The sequence below is a fragment of the Dromaius novaehollandiae genome, chromosome 7 (assembly GCF_036370855.1).
Source record: "Dromaius novaehollandiae isolate bDroNov1 chromosome 7, bDroNov1.hap1, whole genome shotgun sequence".
Taxonomy (NCBI): Eukaryota; Metazoa; Chordata; class Aves; order Casuariiformes; family Dromaiidae; genus Dromaius; species Dromaius novaehollandiae.
Window position 1 is genome coordinate 23,509,803 of NC_088104.1, and position 22,026 is coordinate 23,531,828.

Below are 22,026 nucleotides of genomic sequence, written 5' to 3' on the forward strand. Positions count from 1 at the left end.
TGTTTCTGACTGAGGAATTGAGTCAGTCTTTAAAAACCCCAGGGGACAAGAAGACCTGGGATTAAGCGGGCGTGAGTGTCAAAAGGTCAAAAAAGATACAGTCTTATCATTTTCTTATCTCTTTCATTAGTTTGTGAATTTAAGATGCTGTCTAAACACTTCAGGATCCACACAATTTCATAGAAACAAGATTCTTTCTGCTGTCTTTTTTCTCTTTTAAATCTGAGCAAGTCACAGAGAAATTGATTACTCGTGATTGAGCTGTATGCCTTTGTGCTGGCGTCGTTTGCATCAGCTCAGTAGCTAAGGTCAGTGACATGCCACCTTGTCACTGACTTTTTCCTCCCTTTTAAATCAACACTGCACTCTGTCATGCCAGTGCTGAATGCTCTACGAGGCACAATTGGTAACGAGCTGGGTGTGGAAGGAGTGTGGTGGTGTTGCTATTTTTACTAATGTTGTGCAAGCTGATTTCCCACCGTATAGATTTTTCCCTGCGAAGTTTTTTAAACAGTTTTTGCAGTATGTGTTTGTTTCTCTTTAAACAGGTAACTTGGCACAGGCAAGAGCCAGAGTGACAGCAGCATCTAGGTCTTTGCCTCCACAGCTTAGTGCTGGGCGTATCAAGGTTAGTAGTGTTCCCTTTGATGACAGACAATAAAATATTACAGCGAGACTATGGACATGATGCTTAGCTGATGTAGGTGCCTAGTGAGCCTCTTACACAAATGAAAGTCTGGCTTTGTGTCAGAAAATACATACCTTGGTTGGGAGCACTGTTATTTCCAGTTTCGGTGAGCATCCTGTTGTAGAATCCAGGAAAGAATCAGTTTATTACTGATTAATCTTTAGGCTTTTGGAGTGAAACCTCAGTTCTGTTGATATAAGTACCAATATTCCTCTTGGTTTCTGTGGAGTCAAGAATTTTCTCTGACAATTTTGGCCTAAAAGGAGATTTAATTAGGTAAAATTTGATTAATCTATTTAACAGTATGAAAGGCAAAGTACAAAAAGGATCTGTTCCTCTTTTCTCAATCTACAAGTCAGAAACCAGGGGACATTTGTGACTGGCGGATGACCAGTAAAGAACCACTGAGCAAAACCACTGTTCTTTATGGAGTACAGAGAACTGTGGAGTTTAAATGCTGCTGGATTTCACCATAGAAGTCTGTGGCATAATTGTAAATGGATGGGATAGTTTTATGGCAGTTAATAGGATGTGTTGCTAACTGAGGTTACTTAACCTGGGAAGAAAATTCTTGTGTCTAAAAATGACAGCATGTACCCCCCTTCACAGGTAGTCCTGTTACAGTATGACTATGGTTAGTTGGATTTTTTTCTTTTTTGCCTTCAAAACAAATAAAAGTAGTTTTTAAAAACAACAGTGGTACTAGCAACTGTTCAGAAGTCTATGGTTTGGTTTTTTTATTTTGTCTTTCCATTCTTTTCTATTATCGGGTGCTCATATTCAAATGTAGATGCAATATTTCATACATCACCCAGATGGCTATATCCTTCAGTGTACCTGTAAACCCAGAGCTTTATTTCCTCTCTGGTATAAACAGTTTCAGTGCTGAAGGACAGATAATGACCTGCCCAATTTTCTTGTATTTACACACACATTGTCTTCCACATCCAGCTATACCCAGTATAAGCTTTCTGAGCATATATTTTACTGATACAGCTGAATGGAATAGAGAAGTTCTCTTTTCAGAGCTTTAATAAACACAGTCAGTTATACTAAATAGTGTTTAAATGGTTTTTATTCACCTTTTGAATTTTTAAAGAAGGAACTAAAAGCCATGCGTAAGAACTGCTGCTGAGCAGCACTATTTAGAAAATGTTAATTGAAATAGTTTTTAGCTAAAAAAAGGCTTTCTTTTAATTAGAAGTTTTACAAAATTGTAACAACTTCAGGAAAAAATATTTTAAATTACTATTTTTACGTCGTAAAAAAATCAAAAAATGTCGTCAAATGATTTGGAAGTTTGGAATTTTTTATTTCCAGTTTAACTTCTGGGCTTTTTTGCTTAATGTATGTGTCAGTTTTACAGTATTTCATAATCTACTAGCAGCAGATTTGGTCAATATGTGAAAGTAATAATTTCCAGTGACTTCATAAGACGATGTGATGTCATACATCATTATTTTAGTATTATTTCAAAACTATTATGAACTTTTTTTTTTAGTGTTGGAACATTCTTTGCTTTAGAGGTCAAGCTGTGGTTTCCATTTTGGTCGTAATCTCATAAATGTGTATTATATGTCACTACTACTGACACAGAAATGTGACATAACAGCTGAAATATTCTTCATTTTAATTTAAAAAGCGTAGCTAGTGATTTAAAATACAAGATTATATCATGACAGTCTTATTATGTTCTGTCATTTTCTGACAAATCCATTGTGATAAAGTCTATTGTAGATGTGATTATTGTCCTACTATAAAACTGCATAGCTCCATCTACACAACATTATAAATTAACTAGAGACAAAACTTTGGAAAATTTTACAGCAAAATCTCCCTAGCTTCAGTGTTTATCAGAATATTTCTATTGGAAATTTCCAATATTTCTATTCAAAAAGATTTTGAAATTCATCGTAGTCCATACAGCTCTTACAAGTGAACTCGCAACTGCATCATAGAAAGAGAAATCTCATGATGCTGGTTTTAGCCTGGTTTTCTGGGAAAAAGTGTATTACATCCTCCTCTATGAATATGTGTCTTACCATCTGTCTTTCTGTGTGCCCCCTCCTTCCCCCCCCCCCTTTTGAACCCAGTAGGCCATAGCAAACTAACAGCAGAACAGCAGTCTCAAAGATGGTAAGATTTTACAAGCTTGGTGAAAATAAGCAGGTGTTCAAAGGAGGGACTTAGAGTATTGTATTGTCCGAAAGGCAGTAGCATAAGCTGACCCTTCACTGGACAGCATTGGTTCCAGATGTGTATGAGAAGTCATCAGTGCTGAAACTCCAAGAAAAATTTCACTTGGAGCCTGTGCTTTCCTACACAGTCAAGAACCCAATTTAGAAGCTGAAATTCATGAGCAATTGGGCTTCAGTATTGTGTTCTATTTGTTTTGCATTTGATTTGGTGTTCTTTGTGATTGTCTGTCTCCTCACATTGAATGTTACCCCTTATTCTGAACTTAGTGTTGACACACTTATTTCAAGGGTGAAAGACTTTTTTTTCAACTCTCTTCTTAGGAGATATAAGATGAAATAAAAATGCCACTTTCAAACTGGGATGGGATGTTTACACAATGGTTTGCACTAAGATGTTTCAGTTCTTTAAACTCATGCCTTAATATACTGAAAACTTCTGCCATATAGCCTGTGTAGCTGGATATACTGGAGGGGGGGCTTTTTTCCCTGGCTTTGATCAGCCAATAATGTGGTTACTCCTGGGCTCCTTTCCAGCTAGAATGGTGGCTGTATAGCTTTCTGGGAGAGGCCAGAAAATTCTCATTTACAGGTGCACTGTAATGTGCTCTTAAAAGCTCTCTCCTGGATTATGGTGTGTCTGTCCAACCACTGTGTTTATCTAATGACATACATTAGCATCTTTGAGTCATCCGGAAGCGTAGTTCATGAACCTAATTTGTTGTGATCCCTACTGAAATGCAGTGCATTTCCAGACCTCTATGTAGGAAAATCAGTCATTAACAAAGTCTCCCTATCCTCCTTACAAACTGTCAGTGTTCAGTGATATGGTCCTGTTTTCTACCTGACTTCTACCAGAGGTTTAGGTGTCATTGCTCAAAAAGTCTTGCCAAGATAGTTTTGAAACATTCCCATATCCTTCCCCTTGGACATCCCGGCTGCCCTGACTAGGTCATTGATGTTTATTTTGTCGTATGACCTCTCAAGATGTTTGATGTTATCTGTGCTGATAAGGCATTTTTCCTGGGATATATTACAGAGTTCTCTGTATCTTTAAAAGTGGAATCAAACTACATTTTTTTTTCTTCATGTATTAGTTTGAGATGCGTCCTAATGCCTGTACACCACTTCAGGCAAGAACATTACAGATTACAAAACCATACTGGAATTTTTATGGTTATCCTTATTGAAATCTGTCTGTCTTTGCACCATCTGTATGCTGAATCTTTTCTTCACAAGTTTTTTCTTTTAACTTCTTTCCGAATACAATATATATATGTATATAATGCTACTTAGTGCTTCATTTCCTTTATATTTTGCATGCAGTCTCCTAAATATCTCCTGAAGGTAAGAGTCACAGTTACTTTTTTGAGAATGATAGTCTTTCAGCAGTTACATACAGTGTTTGGAAGAGTGGTCTTAAGTCAGTGAGCTTTGGAAATGAGCATATGAAGCAAAGTCCAGGAAGTGTAGTACAGGTGCTGACAGCAGCGGTATCTGGTTTATACAAATGCCACCTGGTCAGAGCAGATGGTGAACTGCCACAAAACAAGTGAATGCTAAAATGTTGTCAATGCTCCATGCAAACCGGATGCTGGTTGATTTTCTTTAATTTTGTTGAGCTGTAATACAGCAACACAATCTGCTTGTGATTGCTAACCATGGTTATACTCATTCATAAATTCTGGTTTCATTTGATAAGAACAGCTGTACTGACAATATAACAAAAATATACAAGGAGAAGTATGGTTGCTGGCCATGTATATCCTCTAAAAATAACTCTGTGATCAATGAAAACATGCTGAGAAAGTGGTATCTGAAGCTATGGCAGTTTAGCAGAATGAGACTACTGAAATTCTCAGCATCAAAATGGTAATTTAGAGTAATTAATGATAACCACAACAGCAGATAGGAAGAGTCATACATTCTGAAAGCCATATATTATGTATTCTGTCGCTTGTTACCTGACAATGACGTTTTTTCCATACGTTGCCAAAATGAGACAGCTTTTTGATAATATACTTCCTGGTCATTACAAAAATGGTAACTCTTCTTATACAGAAAATAAGACCTGATGGAATTCATTGTGGTGGTGACAAGAGGAATGCTTTTTAGAAGTCAGCTCATGAGGTATGGCATCTTGATGGCTGCTTCATTGGTCTGGTGCCATCCTATGACAAAAACGTGAAATTCCCCCAAGCTGATCAGAAGAGCCTAGCAGTCTAGGAAGCTTTAGTAAATGAATGCATTAACAAGGGTATAACATGTAGGAAGACACAGATGAGGTAATGTTTCTTGTTTTGAGGAGTTTGGGAGATCAAGGTACTCAGACAGCTATTGCTACGTGGGTCAGAGAAATGTCAGCCCAACTTCAAAAGGCCAAGTGGGAATCTAGAAATTGCCTGTGTGTTTATATCCTGTGTCACTAGCTACCTTGCATAATAGTTGCACTTACAAACATATCCTCTTGAGTAGCTGGAAGAAACACAATGTTAAACAGAACAACAGTTTAACATTACTGTTTCCTTGATGAAATGTTAATTGAGGCATGTTAATTTACAGGGAAAAAAAGGGCATGGCATGCAGTTTTTTATGCAGAATTGTTACTACCTGACCTGTCATAGAGCACATTATGAAATGAAAAAGGGACTCTGCTGACCGTGACAGCCATTATATACTCTGTTATAGCTCACAAACATCTTTACACTGGAGAGTAAGTGCTCATGAAAGAAGTGCTGCTGGCTGGGTGACTCAGTTTGTACTGTACATTTCCCAAAGGTTCTAGGAAATCTTCACCAATGGAAAAGCCATTTGGCAGATTAGGGCAGAAAGAACTGTGTCCCACAGGTGCCACACTAGCCTTCATTGTCCTCTTCATGAGTTGCAGCATAAGGTGAGGGAAATGCCTTCATGTATCGTGTGGAACTAAAGAATGAATTTCATCATTTTTTATTTTCTTCTTTCAAAACTTATCAGAAGGGTTCTTTGCGTGTGTGTGTCTGTTCAATCCATGTTTACAAATTGAAAAGAAGTAATTGATGGATACAGAAGACCTATAAATTGTTAATAAATTGGTGAATGGATTTCTGTTATTTCATTCTTTAATTTTTACTCTCTCTGTTAATAATAGGATGATAGGCCAGTTCATTTCTAAGTCAGAAAGCAGGGTTCACATGAGGGATGCTAACAATGGTCAAAGAAGCAGCCAAAATGCATTTCATGTGCTCACTCTCTTGTCTAAATGTACAGAAGACATAAGAGGCCTAGATTAGTTTAGTAAATCCAAACTGAGAGAATCTGTGAATCTTGGCAACATTAACCTACTAACATTTGAGGGATTCAGATCAAAAGTCTTACAGCTTGGTCTCTAAATGCAGGCCAGGCTGTGTGATACAAAAACAAGCCCAACCCAGAGCTGATTCATATCCAGATCCTCTACCTCAGAAGCATCAGTACTCAGAGGGGCAAAGTTTAGTGATTTTGAAGCTTTCCTGCCAAGAAGACCATTACTGAAATTTTGTAGCTTTTGAAGCTTTTAGAACACTTAAAGTTCCCACGGAAACTGGCATATATCCTGCCCCTCTTAGAAGACTGGCCTTCCTACCTGTGATAAAGTGCTGCTGAAGTACTTGCACCTGAAGGAATGGTCATAATGAAAACTAAACCTAACTTTCAGATCTGAGGGTGGGGATGGGGGTGGGGATGGTCAGTAATATTGGTAGGATAGTTGTAACATCTGAGTTTTGCCTTCCAGGTTGACACAATGGAGGTGATGCGACACCCTGAGGAAACAACTAACATGAAGCGGCAAACTATGGCTTCCTACTTTAGGGTATAAAATTTAAATTGTAAACAAACATTTTGGTGATTAGAACACTAGATATGTCTAAAATATTTGTGAGGTAGTGAGATCAAAGAAAATAATAAGAAAATATCTTCCTTTTGTTTTGAGACCTCTGTAGACCATGAGTTTTTTTTCTCTCCTTTTCTTTGTGTGTCCTAATACTGGTACTTTTCTAGTGGCAAAAGTACACTGATAACAGGATCTAGAACATAGGCTATTTTCACTTAAAATGTTGGCTGACTAGAAATAGGCCTTTTATGAACAGAGAACTGATTTTGTGCAAATAAAATAACTGCAGTTACTAAGGCCTACATACTTTCTCACAGGTTCAGGCATACCTACTGTAGAAGACTGAGATTCATCATTTGTGGTAATAAGTAAAAACAATCCATCTTTGCAAGCACTTTTATAAATCAGAGACATCATTCTATCAGTAGTAATTCCATGCTATGATAATATATATTGTGCATGTGTGTTTAAATCAAACAGCTATGGAAAAGGCATTGAGACCGTTGGAATTGGTAGGTTAGAGTCAGGGCACCCACATGCCAATCCAAAGCTGTTGGTTATTGTCTTTTCATTAGAGAACAGAAAAGTTTGGGGCAGTCGATCCTTGGCCTGCAATAGCACCTTGCAGAATGGAGGAGGTGCACAGTGCTGTGCTGGCCAGTGTGGGTTAAAGCTTTGTGTCATGTTTTCTTTTTCTTGTGAACTAGTGTAAGGAAAAGCATAGAAGCAGCTGCTGTGACTGTATGCTTGCAAAGAGTTACGCAGATGTTGCCTGGGTAGGAATTACAAAAAAAAAATTTTTGAATACAAGAGGGAGGTGAGTCTGAAAGTACACCATATAGCCGCAGATTACAACCAGGTAATCACACCCACATCCAGTCAGCTTGGAACTGTGTGTGATTTTGAGATTGAGTGTATTTGCAACAAATACTGATCATACAGGAGGGTAGTGAGGTGAGGATGGAGCAGAAATATCATTATTTAGAGGAGTCACTGGAGAAGCAGATATATAAGATCTAATCATACTGTTTTTATTTTAGTGCAAAATGGAAGGGAATAAATTGTTTTCCATGTTGAGGGATAGAAAGGGCAAGAAATAATGGGCCTGCTTTTCAGCAGGAAGATGTAGTTTAGATGTTAAGAACATTATGAATAGGCATGATAATATGGCACTGCAGTAGGTTGCCTAGGGAGATGGTGCAGTCTATACCCTCAGTGATTCTGAGAAATAGATTAGACAGAGACGTGCCTGAAATGGTACAGATACATCCAGTGCTCTCTTCGGGGAGAGGACTGAACTGATGACTGCTTGCAACCTCTTCCCTGTGAGTTTCCGTGATTGTTTGATTAACTGTAAAGCTTGTTTTCCTGCTGGGGATGTTGTTTGGCCAAATGTGCCTAGAGTAGATATTTAGTTAGGACATTTGCACTTGAAAACTTTTTAATTTGAGCCCATCTTTGCAACGGAAAAGTGATGTGAGGAAAGGGGAAGGGAGAGAGGGAAGAAATAACAACTGGAAGCATAATTTTTTTTTGACAGTTGAAAACTTTTAATAGGTTCTGTTTTTAGGCAAAAGCTTAAGAAGTACAGCATCAGTGCAGATTAAAAATTACACAGTTAAAATATTAGAAAATGAAGAGTTTTAGAACTCTTTGAGATGCATTCAAGCATTACATGCTATTTACAAATATGCCTTTCCTGCTTAAGTAGTTGTATTGCAATTCTTGTGTCAAGTCTGTGTATCTTTTTCTTTTCCCCCCTAGTATTCCCTCATGGATCTTTTATCCAAAATGGTTGTTGGACAGCCTCACTTTATCCGCTGCATTAAACCTAACGATGATCGAGAAGCACTAACATTTTCTCATGAGAGAGTTCTAGTGCAGCTAAGATACACAGGAATTCTAGAAACTGTCAAAATACGTCAAAAAGGGTATTCTCATCGCATCCTCTTTGAAGAGTTTGTGAAAAGGTAAGACTGTTTTCTTCTGAAACATGGCTGTCATTTTAAAACTCCTTCAATAAAATACATTGTATGCTTAGATACAGGAAGTTCTTCAGACATTGGTTATTGTACATGTGTGGCCTGATTCTCCTAATGAGAGCAGTGACTATCAGAGGTAAGCGCTGCAGGCATTATTAGAGCTCTAATGGAGAAAAGTCAGTGCGAGACCAGCAGTAAACACTTAGTTTTCAGTAGCAAGTCTGTCCCCATGATGTATGTAGATAAAGGCAACATATGGAAATGTGCATCGTGCTTAGGTAATATAAGGACTTGAAAGGTTAGTGAAGAATATGCACATGATTAAAAATGAACTGATACAAAAGCTTTGTAAAAAAAAATGTGTGTGTTAATCTCAGGCTAGAGAACTTTAATTAGATCAGAGAATAAAGCAACAATATCTAAGAAAAAAATTCATCAATACTGATTTCAGACATAGCACATTGTAAAAAATGGTTTTAAAATATGTTTGTGAATAGGGCATCAAATTTGATTTGTTACAGACTTCAATGTGTAGAAAAGCCATACTGGTAAAATCTAAGGCATGAATTCAAAACTGTATTGTTGTGCCAATGTGATTCCCTGTGCAGACTCTTCATATAAATATGTTTTCCTTCCCCTTCCCCCTCCTTCTGTCACCCTTTCTCCCCTCTCTTTTCTCTCTTTTCCTCCCTTTCCCCCCTGTTTCCACCCCCTTTCCCGTCATTCTTCCCCCCACCCCCAGTTCCCAGCTGACCAGCTGGACAGCAGCTTTGCAGAGAAGGACCTGGGGGTCCTTAGTGGACACCAAGTTGACCATGTGCCCAGCAATGTGCCTCATGGCCAAGGCGGCCAGTGGTATCCTGGGCTGCATCAGAAAGGTTGTTGCCAGCAGGTCAAGGAAGGTGATCCTTCCCCTCTACTCAGCCCTGGTGAGCACACCTGGAGTGCTGTGTCCAGTGCTGGGCTCCCCAGTACAGCAGAGGCATGGAGGTACTGGAGCAAGTCCAGTGAAGGGCCGCTAAGATGATGAAGGGACTGGAGCATCTCTCATATGAGGAGAGACTGAGAGAGCTCGGATTGTTCAGCCTGGAGAAGAGAAGGCTCAGAGAGATCTTATCAATGTTTATAAGTATCTAACGGGAGGGTGTGAAGACTACACGGCCAGACTCTTTTCAGTGGTGCCCAGCAACAGGACAAGAGGCCGTGGGCACAAACTGAAACACAGTAAATTCCATCTGAACATACAAAGATACTTTTTTACTGTGAGGGTGACTAAGCATTGGAACAGGTTGCCCAGGGAGGCTGTGGAGTCTCTATCCTTGGAGATATTCAAAACCCGTCAGGACAGGGTCCTGGGCGAACTGCCCTAGGTGACCTTGTTTGAGTAGGGGGGTAGAACCAGATGGTCTCTAGAGGTCCATTCTGTGAAGTTAAAAATTTGATTAAAGAAATGCTATGATCCAAACTGATGCCAGTTTGTATAGATAATCATTATGGTTCCGTCTAGACTGAAGATTTATTTGTCAATCAGATCAACTACTCAGCAGTAGTAGCAAGTAGTGAATGGCTGCATCAGGCACTTAGTGCTACCTTCTGGATTGGAGATTGCTCAGCTAGATAATAGAGAGTTAATGAATTCATGGTTAATGAATCTGTTTGAAGAAGATCATTCACATGATGTTAGGGGGAAGGAGCCGAGTATGTTTTTGAGAAGGAAATGACAAAAGCCTTGCTAAAAACTCAGAGATTGGCTAAATTTACATGTGTGCACATAAGTCATTTTGACTTGTATATCTGTGGTTGTTGTATTAAGAGGTGTTGAAGAATAAATCATAGTTTAATTAACTGATTATGAAAAATCATGATTTTTTCTTGTGATACTTGTAATCTGTTAATATGCCAAATTAATATGCAATAGGAAAACACAAGAGATTTATATCCCAGGAAGGAAGAGCAACCTGTTCTTTCGTCCATCAAAGCAGTTCAATTTTCGACATGATTTCCCTCGCAGCCCTTCATTTGTGTGTAACGTGACTAATTTTAGTAAGGTCATACTGTTCTAAAGCAGGTTTAACAAAGAGATTAGTTTTTCGTGATCACTAACACATCTTCGCAACATCCTGAAGAGGTTGAAGTCAGAATTATTAACCTTAACTTTTATCCAATTTACACATAAGTGAACTAAGATTAACTCCATTGAAATTAGTGTAAATTGAGAGCAGATTAGGCCTCCTCTTATCAATAGATTCTTTTCATTTAACAGTACACTGAATTAGAGTATAACCTTGAAAAGTAATGGTAATAAAAGCAGTGCTAACTGTAGCTTTCTATCCTTGCAGATAAGGGCAAGTTGTGTTTCACATCTTGTCGGATATTCCCCAAGTTTTTAGTCCAACCTGATATAACTGTTTCAGAAAAGAAAGTAAAAATCGAAAGGGAAGGGGCAGGGGGGATTCAGCAATTTGCCCAGCAGCGTAGAAGACTTCCTGGCCGAATTCAGAACATGAATGGGAGGGAGAGGGGAGCTTGTTGTTCCTTTCTTCAGTTCATGCTTTATTTTAAACAACTCCTGTTCTGTTCTTGAAAAAATCATGAACAATGTTTAAAATAGGTATGGAACAGGAAACATTTGCCTTCAGCTTACAGCCATGACTAGTCAAGTGTTTTTAGGCACTAAGCAGTTGAATACATAAAAATGTTTGAGAAAACAGGTCAAATGCTAAACAGATTGGCACTTCTTTGTTCATAATCAAAAAGACATTAGGCAAGTATGAACAAGAGTTTCAAAATGTCAGTAAATCTGAGGATATCAAAGATTTTCTAAGCCAGCAAGTTAATTGGTATTTTGATCCTTTTGAGTAACTTAACAACAAAATGGATGAGCCAGCACTTTTTCTCCCTTGATGTTATTAAACAAATAGGTGTGCTTCTTATCTGCCTGTTCAATAATGCTGTTTTGTAAACTCTTAGCAGGAAATATGAGGACAAAACAATCAAAGGCAGGGAGCAGAACCATTCAGGGTTTATCAGGTGGGAGGTAAACAAAAGATAAAGCTCTAACTCTTCAGTGTTACTCTTCACTGAAGTCTTCTGTTTTCAAGTAGAGCAGATTATTTCACAGTGTTGCAAACCTGAAAGTTAGTTAAAAAACAGATGGTCAGGAGAGAACTTAATTGTAACTCATTCACACACTGTTTCTTTAACCAAGGATACAACCATCTATTTTTTATATATGTTTATAAATTTTATTTTTATATACATATACATACATACATACATACACGTATGCATATACACATATACACACACATATATATGTATACGTGTGTGTGTGTGTATTAAGTAAGAAAAGGTAGTGTGCAGTGCCTGTAAACACTGTAGCCCTGTGAAGTCTCAAGCACTTTGTCTCGTGCTCCCTGCCACAGTGTGCCTGTTTTAACATGTTTGCTGTGAAGCAGTGGCCCCTTTTCTCAGAGCCTGGAATCCCAGGTTTCAGATAGAGCTTATGAACCTGAGCGGGCTACCAGGCGTGCTCGGCATGTGGGGCCAGGTAGTGACCACGCACTGTGCAGCAGCTGAGGGGGGTGTGCTTTTGGCTAGGGAGCTACTCTCAAAGTCCCATTAGATGGGACACTCCATGCTATATCCAAGTGTCCAGGCCCCTGGAACCTCACATGATATGATGTGGTGTGCAGGTGTGCCCTTATCTGTCATCCCAGATGTAAACACTTCTCATGTAATCTGGCATATACTGTGTCACGTGTTGAAAGATAAGAGACTTGAGAGTCTGGTGGTGCTAGATGTTGTCAGGATTCAAGTACCTCATAAGCACGCAGGAATGTGTTGAGAAATTTTGTACAACAAGTTTCATAAAAGCATTGTCATTTCTCTTTCTTTTTTCTTTTTACCTCTTCTCTTCCAGCCTGTGTTCTGCATTAAAGTTTTGTGCTGCAATAGTGGCAGAATACACTTTTTCTATGAGCACTACATCCTCTGCAATAGCCTAATGATGCTATTCTGATTGTACACTGATGGCAAAACCAGTGATATTATTGTAATGGTGATCCTAAGTGAGGCAGGTCTGCTTCTTTAATTTTACAGTGCAAATTTGCATAAGGACCCTGCTGGACACGTAAAGTTTATTCTCTAAACCCTCAGTGTTGTAATTCTTACTGGCCGTGTAAAGCCTCATTGACTTAATGAGTCGCATCCTGTGTTGAGTGGGCCTAGGATCAAACCCTGGTGAGGTATTGCAAAATCTTGGGAAACGTTACCTCAGATGATGCTTTCTTCTTATCCCCCAAATTTAATGATGATGGACTTTTTTATTATTCAAAGTCAGGGAAATACTGAATTAAATTAGAAGTCAACAAATTGGTTACAGAGGAAAGGAAATGCTTACTCTCAAAATAATGATTCTTAATGCCTACTTACTTTTTAACACTGCATGGCACTAACATACCTAAGTGATTTATGGGAACAAAATTTTGTCATTCCCGGATACTAAAATCGTAGTGTAACCCATGGAAATGTTTGCTACTTGTTTCAGTAGGTTTAAAGTTTCACCAGATCAGTATAATGTTCCTGTGGACTTTAAATATGATGAACTACTGTGTCTTCCACACCTACTTTCTAGACTCTTGTCACTCTCATAACACTGGTAAACAGTCGCAGGATGGAGAATATATAAAATCTCTAGGAGTGAAAAATCTGACAATCACTCATGAAGCCTTTCTTGGAGTATTTCTATGATTCTATGTTTATCTGATGATTTAAAGCATATGTAATAGGTATTTTTTAGAGAATTTCAGGAGTGGGGTATCTTAGATGTTTTTTCATTTTTCATTTACATTTTTCAACTATTCTCTTGTTATCAAGTCAAATTTCATTAGTTTTATGAATTCAGCCGTACAAGTTTCTGAAAAAGTTTAAAGAATACAGCCAGTACAAGTTAGGAATTTCTGGAAGTTACTTAATTGCTTTTCCCGTGCACAAAAGTGGGATTTTTAACTTTCCAACGCTAGGGTTGAGAAGAAACACGTGTCCTATTGGACCTTTGAGAATCTCCCTTCTGTAGCTGTGGATCTTCTTAGAAAGGGATTTTACCCTGTCACACCTCAAACTTTTCACATATCATTGTCTATTCTCCACCTCAGGCCAATGTATTTTTGCGGCAAAGATATATTTTAAAGAGAAAAACGGTTAATCATTACTTTGGTGAGTTAATTGTGTAGAATTGCTACTGCCTGTAAGTCTGGAATGCAAAGGGAATTTTTGTAAGGGATGTTGGTATAATAGTCAAAGGTGCTGGTTAAATGCTATTTATTGAATAGTTGCACAGTTCACCCGTACGGATGGGAGGGGAGAGAAATTGAACTGTTTTTTTACAGTCGGTTTATCTAATCTAAACCCACCAACACTAGAATGCCTTGACCATAATCAGATAGTTAATGCAAGGCATCATTCTGAATTTTTCCATGTCTTAGCACACTTGATTGTCTTTAAAGTTTAACCTTAACACTCTGCATGTCCTAGCTTTGTGATAAGGTCAACTTTTTAAAATGTCATTTTATGTCTAATTACTGTTAAGTACAGTTAATCATATTTTAATGTATGTTTCGCCTGGGAATATTATTAATGTGCATGCAGTATGGTTTCTAGAACAGTATAAGTACCATTGGTTAAAAATACATAGCTCCAGTCAGAGTTTCTTTAGCTCTGAAGAATCAGTTCTTCTGAGGAAGAATTACTTCTCTTTTACTTAGTTTACTGCTACTGAGAATGTGATTTGTCAAGTACCTTTAGGAAACACATAGTTGAATGTGTGTCATGTGTAGGGAATTTTCAAGCTGGATGGATAACTTAAGAAAATAAAATGTTTTTGCATGAATAAAGCACTTAAATATTTAATGTTTTTACTTCAGAAAGAATAAAAACATATAGTACTTAAAGCAATATTACCAGTTACATGGAGATACTACAGTTTATTCATTAAGTATGAGAATTGTTTTAGCTCTAATCACTCAAATATTCAGTAATGTTGGTATGAATAGCCATATACATCAAAAGGAGAAAGTCCTACCAACTTTATCCCCCATTTTACATTCTCAAGTATGTCTCCAATCCCATACAAGGTTGTTTGTAACAGCCTTTTATGGTTATTACTGTATTCAAATGCAGCAAAGTAGTGCTAAGATCCCACCTAGGTGGTATCTTATTTATACAAAAGGCACAGCATTACTTTAACCTGCAGCCATTTGAGAAAGCTGCCCTGGTAGTAAGACTATCATTCTTATCTACTTAGGCTTTCTTTAAGTCTTACTACATTTATTTCCAAAACATGTAAAATTATTTCTTCATCTCTAATTCCAAATACTTTAAGGTAGAGGATTTTGCAATGTATGTCCTTCATGAGTATTTGTGTGCATTAAAACATAATAATATCATGAATGTCTAATTTAAATCCAAAATGAGTTATGGTGAAATTACCTGTGTTCTTTCAGTAGTACTAAGTCGCTCATTATTCTTGCATTAAGACCTTCCATGATTATGAAACAACACATGAAGAACTATAAATTTTATTTTAAAAAAATGAAATAAACATTAATAAATAAATTAACATAGAAGAAAAAATAAACATTAATAAATAAATTAACATAGAAGAGCCCTGGAGTGTTCAGGATCACTACTTTTTCTGCTGGAATTACAAATGCAAATATGGAAATAAGAAAAGTAGAGTTGTGTAATTTCCATCTCATCTGGGAGTGAATGTGATTTCTAGCCTTACCTTTCTAAAGCTAAGGATTTGGTTTCTTCTCTTGGTGAAATGGTGTAAATACAGGTCACTTTGTCTGTGATTTCTGTACAAGTAGGTTTGGATTTATAAGCCAATAAATCAAAATGAACAGATTTCTAGTTGCATAGTCTCCACAGTTTTGGGTGCATGCCCAGACATTTGCCCTACCATTGCACCATATACAAGATTTGCAGTTTTTGACCAGATGCATTAAGGTGAAAGATTTTACCTCCTTCTAAAATACTACATATGCTCCATTGCCATATAAAGATTTTTCAGTTAAGTAAAATAATTGGATGACCCTATGTGGCATATGTTGTGTTCCAGTAGAGTTATCCTGAGCATATCATGTCAAACTACTTGTGCATCTGTGGTTATGCAATTTAGTCATGGAAACAGGAACCAGATGGAAAACAGAGCATTTGCTAAAAATAAATAAATAAATAAATAAGGATTTTAACTTTGGGTCACTCATCTAGAGACCCTTTATTGGGCACAATGCAAACTCCAAAGCCAGTTCTGGAGCACAAGTAATCAAAAGGAAACTGCCAGGCTCATAGTGCTCATTTCTGATAAGCAGAGTCCCTTCTGCCCTTGTATTTGACATCATAACTGAAAATGAGCAGGAAGACTTGATGTTGAGAATCTGACACACAAGCATATTTAACCAGTTACAGGGGTCTTCTGTGCAGTGGTTGAATCAGTTAGGAAAAATACAATTTAGAGGAAGTTTTGTGAAATATTGGAAGACAACACAGTTACATACAGAAAATGGAGCTATTCCCATGGTTTGTAAAAGTCACTGTCATTCTAAGTAGGCTTTTTTTTTTTTTTTTTTTTTTTTTTTTTTTTTGCAAGACATAAAGCTGAATTTAGTCAAAACAAGATTTGGTAAAATAGGATTTGATGAGAAACTGGCATTATTTTATTTACAGATTTTTTCTAAGTATCAAAAGCAAGTAAATTCTAGATAAAGAGAGGTAATGGTGAAGGGGATACTAGATTTGAAAGTTATTGAAGTTTGTCATAAACTGAACTGTAGAGTCAAGTATGTACATTCAAGGTACTAAGATTCAAAAATTGTGAGATCCTCCTTAGCTGTTTTTTTGCATCACTGCTATCTAATAACTGTTTTACAGTTTTAAATATCCTATGGCGTGCATTAAAAGATTCATGAACAATCAGAAAACTGATATTAGCATTCACTTGAATCCTTCCTTCCTTCTAAAGAAAGGAAACAAACTGCTTAGGTTACATGCCTGTGTAAATGACCTGAGTATCTGAACTGACTTTTGAAACAGATGCCAATCTACTACTGGTGCAACTTCCCTGCACTATCTGTCAAGTATGTGTTGAAATTGCACACTATAACAAATTGTTTGGGTTGTATATATTTTAAATCTGCGTTATAGTAGAGCAACTCAGAATGCTTTCTGTCTTCTAAGAGCTGTCATCATTAAGGTTTGTAGTAATAAAGCAGAGGGAAATCCTTTTGTTCTTCTTTTAAGTACACCATGTTCCTCCATACCTAAGTGCCATGACTGTCAGTATTGAGTATCTCAGACTTGGCTAAAAAATTTGCGGTATCATGTTACTGAGAAAATCACTGCATTAAAAACCTTAACTCAATAATACGTTATCTCCTATCGTTATTTGGAGTAGGCAGTGTCTTCAGCTGCTGAATGAATGTCTCTGGTCTAGGACTGATTCTAGTGCTTCTGCCTTCAGACATCATTTTGTTCCCCTTTGATCTTTATTGACTATTTTACTGGTTCTTTTTTCTTTCTTGTGACAACTGGAGCTAATCTCTAGAGATTAACTGAAGCTAATATTTGAAAATCATATTCTGGTAAAAAAAATGCTGCACTATTTCATTCTTTATAATTGCTTTTCCATATTTTCTTCAGTACAGGGTAGGATTTTTTCTTGCCTGCATGTGGCTACAGAGGAGTATATCTTTGAGGCTCACTAGTCACATTCCTCTGTTTGTATTTTAAGGAACATCTGATGGTTCTTCCCCATGTTAATGATTAAAAGAACAGTTTGCTGAACCTGCCAATTCCTCTCAAACACAATGTAAATAGAGTTGTTCCTGTAGAAGTATAACAATACAGAAGACAATCAGCTTATAAATGAGAGTTGAGGTGGCAGTTGCTACCACTTAGCAGTATACCTGTGATAAAATAACTTTAAATTTGTAAACTAATTGGCATATGTTCTGCTGTTACTTATTTAATACAATAGCTTGTGCATAGAGTTACTTGAATACTATAAAACCACTGTCCATGAACACACAGTGGACTGGCAGGCAGGAATTGGTGCATTCATTCTGAATGTCTGTTCAGTTCAAACATGTTTGCATCCCTTTTTCATTAACTGTTTGCACAGTAATTTTACTTCACGTAATTGTTTGGGGCTGTTTGGGGCTGCAAGGAAACCTGGACAAAACAAAAGTTATCGTTGTTTACTGTGGGCCTGATCCAAAAGCCATTAAATCAATCATGATCTTCCCAATTAGCCCAATCAAACAGAGAAAACCCACAATGCCTCATGATTTACATACCTAATCACAACCACAGAAATCCTGGTGAATAAAGAAAATGGTTAAATTCATGAGAGGAGTAATTCACCTGTTTTTTTCTTTAAAAGAGCTGCGGGCTCTGTTTAATCGTCAGGATTGATAAAACCCTTAAAGATAAGATCGGTAATGCCAATTGTTTCGATTATGCACATACATGACCTTTTCTGGAGGTATGAAACACAGGTGGATATTCATGCCATCTGAGTGTCCTGCTCTCTGTAAGTTAAGATTGAAATGAGAGTCATTTTTACTGTAAACTAATCTTTATTCTTCACACACAGTGGCATCCTTTCAGCTTCTATTATTAGTCAGTCATTAATACAGACGGTGAGCTGTAAACACGTACTGCAGACCCTGGCCTTTATCTTCACTGACTGAATATCTGCAGTCTTTTTATTAGACATATTTAAAGTGGAAAGATCCCCTGAGTTGCACTGATGGGGGTAGTCTTGTTACAAGCTCAAGAGCCCTTGGAGTTCTTGTGTGGATTTACATTTCCCAAAGAATGTCAAGACTGCTTATATATCTTTGCAAAAAGTGACCAAATACCAATGACTAACATATTGAAAGATTCTAGGGATGAAATAGCTTTTCCTGGCGTTCCTGATACGAGAAATAGCCATCAGGTCATGATGCTTTCAGTAGCTTTCTGCTTCTTTGGTAGTAGTTTTGACTTTTCTTCCACTTGAGAACCTGTAAGTTTTCATTGGATACTGGGCAGTACCTGCAGAACCTGCAGGCTCAACAGTGATGCATAACTGTGCAGAAGTATGTTATACGGCTGTGTGGATGGCATACTTATTTTATACACATTATGCAAAAGGTTTATATTTTTGCACTCCTGTTATTCTGATTTGTATCACTTTTCCTTCTTCTTCCTGTCATTCATTCACTTGTTCTGCTGAAAAATTCAGAGCAACCTTGGGTGTTTTCTAAGTTGTGTTGGCTTGCAAATGAACTTTATAAATAATGACACAGACTGGAGATTGCTAGAATGCAGCAGATTCTTGTCACCACTACAGTACTACTCATCCCGTTTGTCAGGTGTATCCTCAAATACCATCTCAGGACAGGTTCATCCTCCTCATTTATGAAAAGAGGACTGAGTGTAAGTGAGGATTTGGCCTGTGAGTTTTAGAGATGCAACTGTTACATAGAGAAGAGCAGTGGAAGTACATGTTTATTGACTGGTTAACTCTTTCTTTGTCATTTGGCTTTGCAGGTATTACTACCTTGCTTTCAAGGCACATGAGACTCCTTTTGGTAGCAGAGAAAATTGTCTTGCCATTTTGGAAAAATCTAAACTAGACAACTGTATTCTTGGGAAAACCAAGGTAGAGCATGCTAATGTCTTCTCAAGGATAGTGCCTCCTTTTAGTGAAACAACTCTAACAGTGGTTTGCAAAGTATCGTATACATGAACAGAGGAGCAGGAAACCTGCTGCAGTTAGTTGGCCTCCCAGGTTCTGGTGGTGCCCTCCCAAGCCAGGTGAGTTTGTTCTGCAAGAGGAAGGGTGCCTGGAGTACCTCCGCAAGTGCACCGCCCACATGGCTGCCTCGGTAAGGACTGGACATTTGTCAGTGCCTGCTGTGGTAGATCCCTCTTGAAGTTCCTCTGCTATTAATCATGCCATGACTGAAACTTCACGCTCTGGCCCATCCTGTGAGCCTGATTAATACATTATCTATTTGTGGAGTTTCAAGTGAGATCCTCTGGCTGTTTTATCAAAACATGGCTTGTTCATGGTTTAAAATGGGGGTGGCTGACTTCAGCAAAAAGAAGGTTATGCCAAATCCTGAGTTATTCTGCACAGTGCCCCACCAAAAAAGCAAGGAGTTTTCCTGCATGAGACCCAGAAAAAGCGTGTATAAGAACCCACGTGATTTGCCTCCTGAAGTATAATGTGGTTAAACAATATTCTGTCTAACAACAAATTTACCCCAGGATTTATCCTCCCACTGTCAAGAAAGGCTATATTATAAAATTATTGATACCTGAAAACACCCCCCTGACCAATTTACTTTGTATAGGGGTAAATGCGTGGCTTATTTTACAAAGGGGTGATTATAATCAGTGGAATAATAAAATTCCACAAGGTGACTGAGACGAAGATTCACAGAATTGCTGAAATATCAGCAATTTTATTTTAGCAGTTTTCCCTAACAACAATGCCATAAAATAGGTTGAACTGAGACTAACCAAAAAGCAGTATACAAGAGGTTATGCTATTGCCTGCATGTAATACTGAATTTATTGTTCCATTTCAGGTTTTTCTAAAGTATTACCATATAGAGCAGTTAAATTTGTTCCTGCGAGAAGTTATAGGCAGGGTTGTAGTCGTGCAAGCCTATATCAAGGGATGGCTTGGCGCAAGGAGGTACAAGAAAGTCAAAGAGAAAAGAGAAAATAGTGCCATTGCCATACAGTCAGGTAAATGTTCACATTCCTTATTTCACTGGGTATCTTGGCATTTCAAGTTGTTAAATTGCATGTACATTATTTATTCATTCGTAATAATTTATTATGAAATCAAAATAACCGGAGGTACTTTTCTCTTCAGCTAATTGATGCAAATATTGTTGATTTATTTCTAAGGTGTCAGCTTAGTAATCGGTAATGTCTTTGTTTTAATATTTTAAATGTAATGCCTGTGCACAAAATGGAAATATTGTTAGGTGTTCCTGCACTAGGATGCAGCACATAGAAGAAATGCAGTAGCTTGTCCCTCTCTCTCTCTCCTTCCCCCCCCCCATGTATACCAGAATCTGAGGTGAGCCCAAGAGGCTGATTGTCATTAATTTAGCAGGCTTCTTTATATTGAGTTTGGGGGAGATGTGTGAGGAGGGTAGTTCTTGCACTGCTTGTTGATGTCCAATAATCGCGCACTTCTGCTTTTTGGATTACGACATCAGTGAGCACATGCTGACAATTAAAATTTGGACGAGTGAAGCGGCGTTTGAAGTTGTGGGGCTGCGAATATGGTAGTCGCGAACCTGGAGTTCAACATGTGGGTGGGTGAGGAAGAGGTACTGGAGGTGAAGTGGTTATGGCAGGAGGGATGAAAGTTCCAGCACATCTCTGACTCTGTAGCACTTCCTTAAATAAATGTAATTTCCAGCACATGGTTTTGTATTTTTAGCCTGGAGAGGATATGAAGCTCGCAGGAAGTACAAGGAAATAAGGAACAGAAGAACTGATGCTGCTATACATATTCAAGCAGGTAATTAAAACATTATTTCAATTGCCAACACCTATTTTGCTGTGAGTAATTTCATGTGTCAATGTTTGTAGCCAAGAGAAACATGTAGTCCAAACAAAATGATCATAAACGTTACTTCTGATCATTTGGTCTTCAGTATCAGATGACATCAGTGACAGGTATCAGACACTTTGGGTTACTTATAAGTACCTCTCTGAAAGCAAAACATACTGATTAAAAGCTACTGAGCTAATTCTCTAAGATTCTGAGCACAGAGAGTCAATATGATTTAACCATGTGCAGAGCTGCTGTGAGGCACTGGATTTGTTTGACTAAAAGCATGGATAGAAGGCACTGGCTGTACGTTTCTCTGTCTTTGTGTCGAGCCCTGATCTTGGGAGGTTGCCAAGTTTCCATTTCAATGGCTTGCTGAGTTTGCCGGCTTTGGCCATTCCTCTGACTCTCTGCCAGACTCCTATGCAGCCGTATCAATATGAATTTGAATAAACTTTAAAGAGATTATTGGAGAAACAGGCCCACAGGGCTGTGTAGGTCTCTAGTAAAGAGCAGGGTACCATATGGCACAGAAATCCAAGAAGCAGTGCCATGAAGTCAGTGCTGGTTTCACATGCTGCCAGTATGAAGCAGCCTCCATATGAGTCAGCCTGCTACACCTTCCCTGTCTGACTCCAGGTGAAAGACTTCTGCAGCAGATCAAAAATGAGTTATAG

The 22,026-nt window shown here is 37.9% G+C and overlaps 1 protein-coding gene across 1 annotated transcript in view; it reads left to right on the forward strand.

The window, feature by feature from the left end:
* The window catches only part of MYO3B (myosin IIIB), a 223,968-nt gene that overhangs the window by 137,980 nt on the left and 63,962 nt on the right, over positions 1–22,026 (forward strand). Inside the window, exons 26-31 of the mRNA XM_064514931.1 lie at positions 549–628; positions 6,638–6,715; positions 8,501–8,706; positions 19,318–19,429; positions 20,364–20,526; positions 21,236–21,316. Of these exons, the coding sequence (XP_064371001.1) occupies positions 549–628; positions 6,638–6,715; positions 8,501–8,706; positions 19,318–19,429; positions 20,364–20,526; positions 21,236–21,316 (720 nt within the window). The remainder of the gene's footprint in view (positions 1–548; positions 629–6,637; positions 6,716–8,500; positions 8,707–19,317; positions 19,430–20,363; positions 20,527–21,235; positions 21,317–22,026) is intronic.